General features: G+C 31.6%; 1 protein-coding gene across 1 annotated transcript; it reads right to left on the bottom strand.

Moving 5' to 3' along the window:
* Nucleotides 1–208: 208 nt before the first annotated feature.
* On the bottom strand, nt 209–10,572 carry LOC119614480 (uncharacterized protein DDB_G0283357-like). The gene is made up of 3 exons (XM_037970603.1): nt 9,513–10,572; nt 1,398–2,014; nt 209–1,328 (listed from the first exon to the last, which is right to left on the bottom strand). The coding sequence occupies exons 1-3, from the start codon at nt 9,871–9,873 to the stop codon at nt 765–767; spliced, it is 1,542 nt and encodes a 513-aa protein (XP_037826531.1). The 5' UTR covers nt 9,874–10,572; the 3' UTR covers nt 209–764.
* Nucleotides 10,573–15,368: the final 4,796 nt, after the last annotated feature.

The raw sequence follows: 15,368 nt of genomic DNA, 5'->3' as shown, positions 1-15,368 counted from the left end.
ATTTGAAAAACTTGTGAATGCTTTGCATATAATTAGCAAAAATATCATCAAAATTAAAGGAATTATGCTCATTTGCGTTGAAAATTAACAAATTCACCTTTTTTTAAAATTTCTGGGATTTTGGAAATTTTTAACATTTTTTTGGGAATTTGAAAAAAATGCATTATTTGTTAAAATATGCTAATATTTGCTTAAAAATTTGTATTTAGTGAAAATTACCACTTCCCCAGTTTATAAAATGATCCATTTTTTAGTGATTTTGCACATAAAATTTCGGGGATTTGAAAAACTTGTGGATATTTTACTATAATTAGCATAAAAATCATCAAAATGACGAGAATTATGCTCAATTGCGTTGAAAATTAACAAATTACCCTTTTTTCTTAACCATTTGTGGGATTTTGGAAATTTGTAAAAATAATTGGGAATTTGAAAAAAATTGCATTATATGTTGAAATAGGGTAATATTTATCTAAAAATACACATTCAGTGAAAATTACCATTTCCCCAGTTTTTAAAATCATCCATTTTGTAGTGATTTTGCACAACAAATTTCCGGGATTTCAGAAATTGTTAATATTTTGCATACAATTATAACAAAAATCATCAAAATGAAAAGGATTATACTCAATTGTGTTGGAAATTAAAAAATTTTCCTTTTTTAATCAATTCTGGATTTTTGAAAAATTTTCAAATTTTTTTGGGAATTTGAAAAAATTGCATTATTCCTTGAAATATGCTTTAATATACTTAAACAAATATATTTAGTGAAGACTCTGCTCTCCAAAATTGCTTAAAAACTCACCTGGAAATTCCTGTGGTATCATTACACCCTTTTTTCGATTAGCCGCTGTAGTCTTACTATTATGACCATGATAAATATGACGTTGACGCACCAGTCGATATAGTAAAAATAGTTCACCCTGTTCCTCCTCATGTTGGCCATTATGATTGGCATTATCATTTGTCTGATTACCCTCCATAGGTAAAGTTTTACCTCCACTATTATTGCTACTATTGCTACCCAAAGTCTGGGATGAGGGATTAGCATTTACTCCAACACCCATACCCGAAGAGGTACTTGAAGAAGAGGTTCCCGTATTGCTATTCGAATTAGAACTCAACATATTTGCATCGTTGGATGAAGAGGTAGCTGGAGCCGTATTTTTAGCACTCGTTGATGAGTTTGAGGTGGCGGTGGATGAATTATTGGATGAAGAAGATTGTAGGGTTTCATTGGAGAAAAGTGTTTTATAGGAAATGCGCACCACACGTGGAAGGGAATAGCGTTCCAAAAACTCTTCCACCTGCAAGGGTTCATTTTGAGACTGTAAATGAAAATAAAAAAGCCATTAATAATAACTGAAACAAACCACAGCTATTGCATCCTTACTCACCTCGTTACTATTTTTCGAAGTTTTACTATCACCCGTAGAATAATCACCCATACCGCCTGTCAGCAAACCCTGACCACAAGGTCCTCCTGTTAAAAGACCTCCACTACCTGTCCCACCACTATAACCATGACGCATACGTCGTTGCAGTCTCTGTTTCAATTCGATTTCATTACGTCTTGCCAAGCGGGCATTTTCAAAATCCGCCACCGAAAACATATTCGAACTGGTATCGTGTGAATTAAATCTGCGCAATTTCGCCTTACGACCCTCGGCCAAATGATGCAGTCCCCGCTGAGAGTGTGGATGATGGACAGCGGCGCCTGCGTGTGGCCCTAAAAAGGGTCCTGTGTGTTTACTGCTGGTGGTGACGTTCGATGAACTTATGGCATTGGCACTACAGCCGCCGCCTACAGCACCAGTGTTACCATTGCTGGCCATTAAATAGAAAACAGGATTTGTATTTGTTGAGGTATTGTTAGTAGCACTTACACAACCCGAGCTGTTGCCATGTTGTTTGGCATTGTAGTGATGGTGATTATTGTGATGGTGATGATTCGTGGCATTCGCTGGAGTGTGACCGGCGGCCGAACCATTTAGATTGTTGGCTGGTGAATTAGCTGGATGGAGAGAAAAAAGGGTAAATGGGAATTATTTGAATGATAATTGATTAGCACAGGTACTTTTTTCGATTTTTGTAGAAATAGACTTTTTAATGAGAACTAAGTAAACTAAAAAAGAACTATAACTAAATTATAACTGAACTAGAACTAAACTAGAACTGAACTAGAACTGAACTAGAACTGAACTAGAACTGAACTAGAACTGAACTAGAACTGAACTAGAACTGAACTAGAACTGAACTAGAACTGAACTAGAACTGAACTAGAACTGAACTAGAACTGAACTAGAACTGAACTAGAACTGAACTAGAACTGAACTAGAACTGAACTAGAACTGAACTAGAACTGAACTAGAACTGAACTAGAACTGAACTAGAACTGAACTAGAACTGAACTAGAACTGAACTAGAACTGAACTAGAACTGAACTAGAACTGAACTAGAACTGAACTAGAACTGAACTAGAACTGAACTAGAACTGAACTAGAACTGAACTAGAACTGAACTAGAACTGAACTAGAACTGAACTAGACCTGAACTAGAACTGAACTAGAACTGAACTAGAACTGAACTAGAACTGAACTAGAACTAAACTAGAACTGAACTAAAACTGAACTAGAACTGAACTAGAACTGAACTAGAACTGAACTAGAACTGAACTAGAACTGAACTAGAACTGAACTAGAACTGAACTAGAACTGAACTAGAACTGAACTAGAACTGAACTAGAACTGAACTAGAACTGAACTAGAACTGAACTAGAACTGAACTAGAACTGAACTAGAACTGAACTAGAACTGAACTAGAACTGAACTAGAACTGAACTAGAACTGAACTAGAACTGAACTAGAACTGAACTAGAACTGAACTAGAACTGAACTAGAACTGAACTAGAACTGAACTAGAACTGAACTAGAACTGAACTAGAACTGAACTAGAACTGAACTAGAACTGAACTAGAACTGAACTAGAACTGAACTAGAACTGAACTAGAACTGAACTAGAACTGAACTAGAAACTGAACTAGAACTGAACTAGAACTGAACTAGAACTGAACTAGAACTGAACTAGACCTGAACTAGAACTGAACTAGAACTGAACTAGAAACTGAACTAGAACTGAACTAAAACTGAACTAGAACTGAACTAGAACTGAACTAGAACTGAACTAGAACTGAACTAGAACTGAACTAGAACTGAACTAGAACTGAACTAGAACTGAACTAGAACTGAACTAGAACTGAACTAGAACTGAACTAGAACTGAACTAGAACTGAACTAGAACTGAACTAGAACTGAACTAGAACTGAACTAGAACTGAACTAGAACTGAACTAGAACTGAACTAGAACTGAACTAGAACTGAACTAGAACTGAACTAGAACTGAACTAGAACTGAACTAGAACTGAACTAGAACTGAACTAGAACTGAACTAGAACTGAACTAGAACTGAACTAGAACTGAACTAGAACTGAACTAGAACTGAACTAGACCTGAACTAGAACTGAACTAGAACTGAACTAGAACTGAACTAGAACTGAACTAGAACTAAACTAGAACTGAACTAAAACTGAACTAGAACTGAACTAGAACTGAACTAGAACTGAACTAGAACTGAACTAGAACTGAACTAGAACTGAACTAGAACTGAACTAGAACTGAACTAGAACTGAACTAGAACTGAACTAGAACTGAACTAGAACTGAACTAGAACTGAACTAGAACTGAACTAGAACTGAACTAGAACTGAACTAACTGAACTGAACTAGAACTGAACTAGAACTGAACTAGAACTGAACTAGAACTGAACTAGAACTGAACTAGAACTGAACTAGAACTGAACTAGAACTGAACTAGAACTGAACTAGAACTGAACTAGAACTGAACTAGAACTGAACTAGAACTGAACTAGAACTGAACTAGAACTGAACTAGAACTGAACTAGAACTGAACTAGAACTGAACTAGAACTGAACTAGAACTGAACTAGAACTGAACTAGAACTGAACTAGAACTGAACTAGAACTGAACTGAACTAGAACTGAACTAGAACTGAACTAGAACTGAACTAGAACTGAACTAGAACTGAACTAGAACTGACTAGAACTGACTAGAACTGAACTAGAACTGAACTAGAACTGAACTAGAACTGAACTAGAACTGAACTAGAACTGAACTAGAACTGAACTAGAACTGAACTAGAACTGAACTAGAACTGAACTAGAACTGAACTAGAACTGAACTAGAAACTGAACTAGAACTGAACTAGAACTGAACTAGAACTGAACTAGAACTGAACTAGAACTGAACTAGACTGAACTAGAACTGAACTAGAACTGAACTAGAACTGAACTAGAACTGAACTAGAACTGAACTAGAACTGAACTAGAACTGAACTAGAACTGAACTAGAACTGAACTAGAATGAACTAGAACTGAACTAGAACTGAACTAGAACTGAACTAGAACGAACTGAACGACTAGAACTGAACTAACTGAACTAGAACTGAACTAGAACTGAACTAGAACTGAACTAGAACTGAACTAGAACTGAACTAGAACTGAACTAGAACTGAACTAGAACTGACTGAACTAGAACTGAACTAGAACTGAACTAGAACTGAACTAGAACTGAACTAAACTGAACTAGAACTGAACTAGAACTGAACTAGAGCTGAACTAGAACTGAACTAGAACTGAACTAGAACGGAACTAGAACTGAACTAGAACTGAACTAGAACTGAACTAGAACTGAACTAGAACTGAACTAGAACTGAACTAGAACTGAACTAGAACTGAAACTAGAGACTGAACTAGAACTGAACTAGAACTGAACTAGAACTGAACTAGAACTGAACTAGAACTGAACTAGAACTGAACTAGATACTGAACTAGAACTGAACTAGAACTGAACTAGACTGAACTAGAACTGAACTAGAACTGAACTAGAACTGAACTAGAACTGAACTAGAACGAACTGAACTGAACTAGAACTGAACTAGAACTGAACTAGAACTGAACTAGAACTGAACTAGAACTGAACTAGAACTGAACTAGAACTGAACTAGAACTGAACTAGAACTGAACTAGAACTGAACTAGAACTGAACTAGAACTGAACTAGAACTGAACTAGAACTGAACTAGAACTGAACTAGAACTGAACTAGAACTGAACTAGAACTGAACTAGAACTGAACTAGAACTGAACTAGAACAGGGCCCATATTATGGCATACGATATCGATCGAATTCTCCATTTAGATTCTATTGAAATTTCGATCGATATCGAATGCCGTAATTTGGACCCAGAATTTGAACTGAACTAGAACTGAAAAATTTTTGTATCAAAGTGTTATTTCTTAAAAAGAAATGATTTCTAGAAATCTTTTTTAAATCATTTTTTTACAAAAGTTTTTATCGACAGAAAAAATCACAAATTCCATTAATTTAAAAATATGTGTTTTGTTTTCTATATTTGTTCACCAAAGTTTTTGTTAAAATAATCACAAATTTTTTTCGTATTTTGTACTTTAGATCTTTGTGTCACAAAAATTATACGCACTGATTTTCACAAAATAAACTTTTTGTTTGTAGAAAAATTTGATCACAATTTTTTTCACAAAATTTTTTCCGCAAAACATTTTTGACTGAACGATTTTTCACCAAAATTTGTTTACATTCTAAATAAAAATATTTTATTAAAATATCACTTTTTTCTAAGACAATCTTGAAATGTCCGTCTGTCCTTTTTTATGTCTGTCTGTCCATCTGGTGAAAAAACGACAGCGTTTAATTCTTGGTTGGGTATTGAAAGTGTGCCATATCGGTCTACGATTTTATTTTGTTACCCTAGAAACTTACTTTCATGCTCATAGCTGTTCTGATGAAATTCGGTACAACAAGTTTTAGAGAAATTATAATTTCGTCACCAAATTTAATGTGAATCAACTCATAATATAATCTTTCCTGGTATTTCCCCTCTTAAAAATTACCTTTTGACAATCTTTAAAAAAATGATGAAATTAATATATATTTTTACAAAAATTGGCAACAACACTATTTGCAAGTTTGCTGCTGAAGAATATGAAATAGTTCTGCTTGCACACATTCTAGAACAAGTTTTGTTCTCTTTTAGAAATAAATTTTTAAATATTTTCTGAGTTGTTTAGAAATTCTTTAATGTTTTTTTCAAGCTCTTTTCACTGGTTGTAAGATATTCCTTTGGAACTAGTTTGCCATTTCACCGAACTTTCTATGTCGTTTAGAAATTCTTTAATAATTTTCTTTTACAAAGAACTATAGTCCCTTAAAAACTCTTTAGAAAGAACTTTCGAATCACAATAATCTTTTATAGAACGGCTTCTAGAAATAATGATAACATTACTAGTTGCAAGTTGGCCGTTGAAGAATCTTAATTGGTTCTGTTTGCACTCGTCCAAGCATCTGTATTCGTTCATCCGTTCGTTCGCTTGCACTCGTCATAGAACATTTTTTTTTAAGAAACAAATCTAAATGTTTTCGTTTTTTTAGAAATTCTTTAATAATTTTATCAATTCTATTATCAAATTCTTAATATATTAAGAATCTCTATAGATAGCGAAGTCGATTTAGCAATGTTCGTCTGTCTGTCTGTTCGTATATTTGATATCTTCGACATTTTTATATATGATAGCGAATTTGGTAATGCCCGTCAGTTTATCTGCTCACTTGTCTGTCTGTCCGTATACTTATTTGTTAAAAACTATTTGCTTTAGACCTTTAATATTCAAAGTCCCTATTACTAGCGAAGTCAATTTAGAAAAGTCCGTCTGTTTATCTGTTCACAAGTGTGTCTGTCCGATTTAGCTATGTCCGTCCGTCTGTCTGTCCGTATAATTGTCAAAAACAATTTTCTTGAGACCCTTGATATCTTCGGCATTTTCTATATTTGTTAAAAACGATGTCGATTTAGCAATGTCCCTCTGATTTAGTCTGCCCATCCGTCCGTATGTACATATGTATGTTAAACAAAATTTCTTCAGACCCTTGATATCTTCGGCATTGTCTGTCTATACATGTATTGAGAATCCCTATATATAGCGAAGTCGATTTAGCAATGTCCGTCTGTCTATCTGTCCGTATATTTGTCAAAAACAATTTTCTTGAGACCCTTGATAACTTCGGCATTTTCTATATCTGTATTTAGAATCCCTATATGAGAATGAAATGTCGATTTAGCAATGTCCGTCTGTCTGTACCTCTGTCTGTCCATATATTTGTTAAAAACAATTGTTCAGAATCCCTACAGATAGCGAAGTCGATTTAGCAAAGTCCGTACGATTTTGTCTGCCCATCTGTCTGTCGGTATATATGTTAAAAGGAATTTTCTTCAGACCCTTGATATCTTCGGAATTGTATTCAGAATCCCTATAGATAGCGTTGTCGATTTAGCAATGTCCGTCTGTTTGTCTGTTCACAAGTGTGTCTGTCCGATATAGCAATGTCCGTCTGTCTATCTGTCCGTATATTTATCAAAAACTATTTTCTTCAGACTCTTGATATCTTCGTCATTTTCTACATGTGTATTCAGAATCCCCATAAAGAGCGATGTCGATTTAGCAATGTCCGTCTGTTTGTACCTCTGTCTGTCCGTATATATGTTAAAAACAATTATTCAGAAGTCAATTTAGCCATTCCCTCTGTCTGTCTATCCGTCCATCCATCTATCTGTCCGTATACTTCTTATTTGTTCAGAAGAATTTTTTACAGAATCAAGATATCTTCGGGATTCAACTATTCAATAATTTTATCAGATATGCATTCTAGAAGTTTGCTTCTTAAATTCTACAAAATTGGACATCGATTTAGCGATTCCCTCTGTCTGTCTGTCCGTATATTTGTTTAAAACAATTTTCTACAGAACCATGATATCTTCGGGATTCAAACCAGAATCCCTATAGATAACAAAGTTAATTTAGCGATTCTCTCTGTCTGTCCATCCATCTGTCTGTCCGTATACTTATTTGTTCAAAATAATTTTCTATAGAACCAAGATATCTTCGGGTTTCAAATCTTCAATAATTTTATCACATATGCATATTTAATTCTACAAAATCGGACGTCGATTTAGCGATTCTCTCTGTCTGTCTATCCGTCCATTCGTCTGTCTGTCCGTATATTTGTTGAAAACAATTTTCTACAGAACCATGAATCTTTGTGATTCAAACCAGAATCCCTATAGATAACAAAGTCAATTTAGCGATTCCCTCTATCTGTCTATCCATCCATCCATCCATCCATCCATCTGTCTGTCCGCAGATTGTTCAGAACCAAGATATCTTCGGGACTCAAATCTTCAATAATTTTATCAGATATGTATTCTAGAAGTTTGTTTCTTAAATTCTATAAAATCGGACATCGATTTAGCGATTCCCTCTGTGTGTTTCGCTGTCTGTCTATCCATCCATCCGTCTGTCTGTCTGTATATTTGTTCAAAACTATTTTCTACAAAACCATGATATCTTCGGGATTCATCTCTTCAATAATTTTATCAGACATGTATTATAGAAGTTTGCTTCTTAAATTCTATAAAATCGGACATCGATTTAGCGATTCCTTCTGTCTGTTTCTCTGTTTAATCAAAAATTTATTTCTAGTTAGTAATAATTTTTGTTTGTATCAAATTAAATTTTATTAAATTTTAATTTTTAAGGAAATCATGTTTTTAACGAATTTAGACACGCACTGGTTTAGATTTGAGATTTCTGTTAGAGATTTCGTAAATTTAACACAATTTCTATAAATTTTTTTCAAAAAAAATTTCTTTAATTTGTAATAAAATTTATAAAACTTTTATAATTTTTTAATATTTCACATCATCTTATTTGAAAACTTTTATCACCTTTTATCGCTTTATTATAGTTTATATTGAAAAATTCATTTAATTTTTTTTTTTTTTTTAATATTTCAAAGACTGTCGCTAACGCCTGCAGTTGTTACACATTGATTGAAGCACTTTTTAGTTTAGTTTACTTTTATTTGTGATTTTTTATACTTTCGTTTAAAATTAAGGGTGGGCAGTGATTTTGATTTAATATTTAGAGGTTTTTTTTTAAGGGTGGAACTTTTTATAACATTTGCTTTGACTTTATTAACTATAAAACGCACTCGTTAACAATATTTGCTATTTACACTAGTAGTTGCACATGTTTTGCACATATTTGCACAGAGTTGCAAACTTTTGCCAAACATTTGCACACATTTGCACACATTTGCCAACTTTTGCCTATAATGAAGAATTTGGTTGCTTTAACACGCACAAATTACACTTAATGATGAAATTTTCGTAAATTTCTACAGGGGACTTTTTAATTTCCTGCTCTTTTCTAACACAAAAAAAGCTCTTAGTAACCGTTATTTTGTAACACTCTTGATGAGCTCTCTCTCTCTTGCACTCTCTTGCACTCTCTCTCTGTTAAAAATGTTCGTATTTTACCAGAGAGTAAGTTCAAAAAAACTCACCACTATTTGTTGTAGTTGTAGCTCCATTATTGCTAGATGATAATAATGATGTTGCTGGTATTAATGATGATGATGATGATGGATTTGTTGCTGCTGCTGCGGTTGACGTTGTTGTATTGTTGCTGATTGCTGCTGTAGCTGCAGTTAAAGCTGTTGTTGCTGTTCCACAGTTATTACTTGATGTATTAGAGGCTTGATGTTGTTGCTGTTGTTGTTGTTGTTGTATTGCTGTAGTTGTTGTTGTTGCTGTTGGCGTTGCCATATGAGGACTACTTTTGATTAACCAATTTGCCAAATGTCTTTGACGTTCAAATTCAATATTTGTGCGTTGCATTTCAGCCAATTTTAAAGCATCCGTCATAATTTAGTTTCTTGTATAAGAAAAAGTTCCCCAAAAATCACTTTTAACCTTTTTTTTTTTTGCAATTCTTTTCTTCCTTTTATGAGATCACAGTTTTATTATTAAACTTTTAACAAAAAAAACTTAAATAAATTCTTGTTTTGTTTTCTTCTTTTAAATTTCATATACAACTTTTTGCTTGTAACTCAAAGTAAAGCTTTAATAATTTTGAAATTTTTTTATTTTTATATAAAAAATTGCTTTTTCGTTTTAACATTATTAATAAATATTTGCGTAATTTTTTTCTGTTTGCTTGCTTCTATTTGGGAAAAAAAAATCTTTAATTTTTTTTTTTTGTTTTATTTCCAGTTGTATTTAATTTTTTGTATGTATTTTATTTCTTGTATTCATGTATTTTTTCGTTATTTTTTTTTTTATATATATATGCGAAATAAAAAACTGAAAATTTTTTTTTAAACAATGACGGAACTACTACAGCAACGTCGTCTTTACACAACGCGCGCGTTTCTTAAACTGTAATGAGTTGAATTTCAGGTTTACTTCTGCTGCTGGTTGTCTAAAACAGTTGTTCTATTAACGGGCAACAGCAAGAGCGCTGCATATGTGATATCTCTTTTTTATTTTTGTTGCCGGAGAGCAACCCGCACACAGCTGTGTTCTCGAGAGAGAACGATTTTAATAAGCACGTTTTTGAGAGCTAAAAATACATAAACAAAATAAAGAAACAGTTGATTTTTTTTTTGTTCAATATTCAGAAGAGTAAATAGGAAATTTTCATGTTTATGAGCTTTAACAGAAAATGTGTATAATTTGTTTAGGGAGTTGCCAGTAGATGGGGAAGACAAATCCCAGAGTTTTACCCTAGACAAATGTTTCTGCACAACTTTTTCATAGAAAATTTCATCAGAAAATTTGACGGGAATTTCAGCATATGTTACTTAGGTAAGTTAATGAGAGTTGCAGCAATTTTTATGTAGGAAAGTCGATGAGAATTGCTGCAACTTGTAAAAAGAAAAGATGATGATAATTGCTTCAACTTTTCTATACAAATGATGATGAGAATTGCTGCAACTTTTCTATAGTAAAAATGTTGAGAATTGCTGCAACCTTTCTATAGAAAATATGAAGAGAATTGCTGCAACTTTTATATAGAAAAGATGATTAGAATTCTGTAGGAAAGTTGATGAGAATTACTTCAACTTTTCTATACAAATGATGATGAGAATTACTTCAACTTTTCTATAGTAAAAATGTTGAGAATTGCTGCAACTTTTCTATAGAAAATATGATGAGAATTGCTGCAACTTTTATATAGAAAAGATGTTGAGAATACTTTTAACTTTTTTATAGGAAAAGTGATGAGAATTGCTTCAACTTTACTATAGGAAAGATGATAATAGTTGTTTCAACTATTCTATAGAAAAGATGATGAGAATTGCTTCAACATTTCTAAAGAAAATATGATGAGAATTGCTTCAATTTGTCTATAAAAACATGATAAAAATTGCTTATACTTTTCTATAGAAGAAGTAATGAGAATTGCTTAAACTTTTCTATAGAAAAAATGATGAGAATTGCTTGAACTTTTCTACAGAAAAGATGATGAGAATTGCTTCACCATTTCTATAAAAATATAATGAGAATTGCTTAAACTTTTCTATAGAATAAGTAATGAGAATTGCTTCAACTTTCCTATAAAAAAGAAAAGCAAAACTTTGAGCAAATTTTCGGAGCAAAAGTTGTTCAAACTTTGAAAAAATTTTCTAAAGAAAAGTTGTAGAAACTTTGAGCAAATTTCCTAAAGAAAAGTTGTTGAAACTTGAGGCCAATTTTCTATAGAAAAGTTGCTTGAAAAATCGATCGAACTTTGAGCAGATAATCTAAAGAATCTTTCTTACAGAAATGAGTTCCAAATTTGTGCAAATCTTTTAAAGAAAACTTGTCAAACATTGAGCAAATTTTCTCAAGAAAAGTTGTTTAAACTTTAAGGAAATTTTCTAAAGAAAAGTTGTTCAAACTTTAAACAAATTTTTTAAAGAAAAATTGTTCAAACTTGGAGCAAATTTGTTAAAGAAAAAGTTGTTCAAACTTGGAGCAAATTTTCTAAAGAAAAGTTGTTCAAACTTTGAGCAAATTTTCTAAAGAAAACTTTTTCAAACTTTGAACAAATTTTCTAAAGAAAAGTTGTTAAAAGTTGAACAAATTTTCTAAAGAAAAGTTGTACAAACTTGGAGCAAATTTTTTAAAGAAGAGTTCTTGAAACTTAGCAGAAAATCTAAAGAATATTTCCTACAGAAAATTGTTACAAGTTTGTGCAAATTTTCGAAAGAAGAGTAGTTTAAATCTTGAGCAAATTTTATAAAGAAAAGTTGTTAAGTCATTAAACAAATTTTCTTTGGAAAAATTTTCAGACTTTGAGAAAATTTTGTATTATTCAAACTTTGAGATTTTATTTTAAATTTAAATGTTCCCCTTGAATATTTAGGAGATTTTGGGAATTATTGTTTTTGTTTCAACAATCTGGCATTACCCTATACTTAATACTTTTTATTTAATACTTTACTTGGGTATCTAAAGATAGCAACAAATATTAACAAACGTTATTGACCTGCCGCACTTTTGTATGTTATCCACCTAACTACCAACAGCAACCCCACCAACAATATACAACCTCATCAAGCAACTAAACAACCACCCACCCAACTATACTCACCAAACAGCTCTCTGGTTTCATAATGAATAAAAGTTTAAGTAGATAGATGTATAATATACATAGATAGATATGTGTGTAAGAATGTATGTAAGTTTATGAATTATTTGTAAGTGCGAGAGTGTATATTATTGATGTTGTTGCTGTTGTTGTTGTAGTTTTTAGCTCGCGTAAAGCCATGTGAATTAAACAACATTAGATGGAGCAGCAAAAGCTGAGTTGAGTTTTAAGTTGTTTTATTGTTGTTCTTGTTGTTGTTGTTGAAGAGTTGAAAGGGTGTGGGGGGGAAGAGCTGTAGAAATGTTGAAGTACAAGTATGTGTGTTTGTGTTTACTTTTTTGTTTGTGTATTTCAAAGATAGATGATGGTTTTGTTAAGGTTCACTGCTTTTGCTTGTCAGACTAGTCGTCATTTAGTAGTTTTTAGTTTAGCGCTGAACTGTATACAATAGTTTGATGGTGGTGTTTGTTTGTCTAACTAACTGTCTGTCTGTCTGCCGAACTGACTGACTGACTGACTGGCTCAATGTTTTGAGTCTACGCTTATTCACTAGCTTTACTAGTTTAGCTCGGCTGACTTGACTTGTGTGCTTGCCTGGCTGCTTGCTTCTTTACTTACTTACTAGCTAGAGCGCTTGTTATGTTTGTCCACACATTTGTTTGTCTGTCTTTCGTTTCGTACGTTTGTTCAGTTCATCTATTCATGCGTCTGTCCGTCCGTCTGTCTTTCCGTCTGTCTGTCTTTCCGTCTGTCTGTCTCTATCTGCCTGTATTTATAGTTGGCAATAGTGCGATAATCATAATCATCAAGCTTTTGTAAAGTTGTTGAGTTTTAGTTTCTTTTCATTTCTATAGTTTTTGTTTGAGTTCATGTGTTGGTGTCGGTTTTTTTGTATGTTGGCTGACTGGCTGGTTGGTTGGTTGATTTCATGTGTATTTCTATCGAGGGAGGGTTGTTACAAAAGTCTATACAGAAGTTAATATCTGTTTTTTTTACTGTTAGTAAGACGACGAGCATTTTTTTTGGAGTTGACAACAAGCCCCATGAATCACAAACCAACAAACTTACATTTCAAACGAAATAAGCAACAAATTTACTACAATACCTACTACAAGTTTTATTAAAAGTTTGATATAGAAATACCCTATAGATTAAAGGACTTAATATAAGTTGCAGATCATATTAGTTAGAAACTTTTATAATATTATTTGGTTTAAAATGGGAAAAAAATCTTAGTTTTGAGAAAATTTCCCTTTATGGGAAATTTCAAATATAGTCAATAAAATGCTTTTTAACACTTATTTAAGTAAAAATTTCAGATAATTATATAAAATTGGTCGAAATTGAAGCATTTTGGAAAATTTCCCTTTAAGGGAATTTTAAAATTTTTGAGCAAATATTGTTTAAACAAATTAAGGATGAATTAATATTGAACCTTAAACCTTTGTAATGAAAATTTTCTTCGGAAAACACAAAAATTTTTAAATTTGGTAAAATTTCCCTTTTTGGGAAATTTTCTAATTTAAACGAGAAATTCCTTAAAAACATATATTTGAAGTTTTTTTTAACAAAACATTGAAAATCATGAATCCCTTTTTGGGAAAATTTTTAATTTTTTCAAAAAATCTTAAAAATTTAATGAAAAATTTCGTGAAACTCAATATATTTGCTTTATTTAAAGACTTTTCATACGATTGCACAAAAATTTTGAAAATTTCCCTTTTAAAAAAAATTCCCCTTTTTGGGAAATTTTCAAATTTATAAAGAAAATCATAACAATAATAATTTTGGCTTAATTAATTACACAAATTATGAACAATTTTGAAATTTAACTCATTTAAAAAATTTCCCATTTTTTAAAATTTTTCACAAAATGTAAATTTAGAAGAAAAATTTTCTACAAATCCAAAAAATTGCTTAATTTAAGTGTAACTACTTTATACCACATAAAATTTGGAAATTTCCCCTTTTTTCTAAAAATTAAAAAAAATACTTATCTTTAAAAATACTTATCTTTAATGTAGAAATTTGACTTTTTAGAATAATTTCCCTTTTTGCAATTTTTTATAAAAAAAAAATTAAATTTTGAAGAAAATTTTTCGACAAATTCAAAAAAATTGCTTGAATTAAGTCCATTTAATTCATACCACAGTAAATTTGAAAATTTCCCCTTTTTCTAAAAATTTCACTTCTTGTGAAATTTTCAATCTTGTTACGAAATTAATGAAAACAAGCGGTCTTGTTAATTTTACATCAACAAATCATTTTTTTGTAATTTTACATCTATGTTAAAACAGATCCGAAATATAATATTAAATTTCCTTCTAGCTGTAATTCTAGGAACTATACCACTTCTTATATCCAATTTACACCTGATCAGAATATTATTTTACTATCTGTATAACCACATTATAATATTCATTACATTTTTACTCTTTATTTATTTTATTTATTATATAGTTGTTAAATCCAATATATAAACTTATATTGTTAACGGTTTTTAGATAAAAAAAATCAATTTATTTAATCATTATAAAATATCTACCATAATACACATTGGTATTACGAGTACCTACTACCTATTGTCATATTTCAATATTTACTCGTAATCGCATAAATATTTTTGTGTGTGTAGGTTTTTCCTTAAATGTGTGTAATGTGTAAATATGCGCCGTGTTAAAAGTGTTTTTAGGAAAAGAGGTGTTAATATGAAAAGTTCTAAAGAGAATTTTAGCAATATTTATACAGAAAAAGTGATCAGATCAAGATCAGACTATGCTAGGCT

The sequence above is a fragment of the Lucilia sericata genome, unplaced genomic scaffold (genome assembly GCF_015586225.1).
Source record: "Lucilia sericata isolate MDLA Ls3-8-SP2 unplaced genomic scaffold, ASM1558622v1 Contig002947F_arrow, whole genome shotgun sequence".
NCBI classification, from domain to species: domain Eukaryota; kingdom Metazoa; phylum Arthropoda; class Insecta; order Diptera; family Calliphoridae; genus Lucilia; species Lucilia sericata.
The sequence above is the reverse complement of the archived record's forward strand: the minus strand, read 5'-3'. Positions and strand labels throughout refer to the sequence as shown.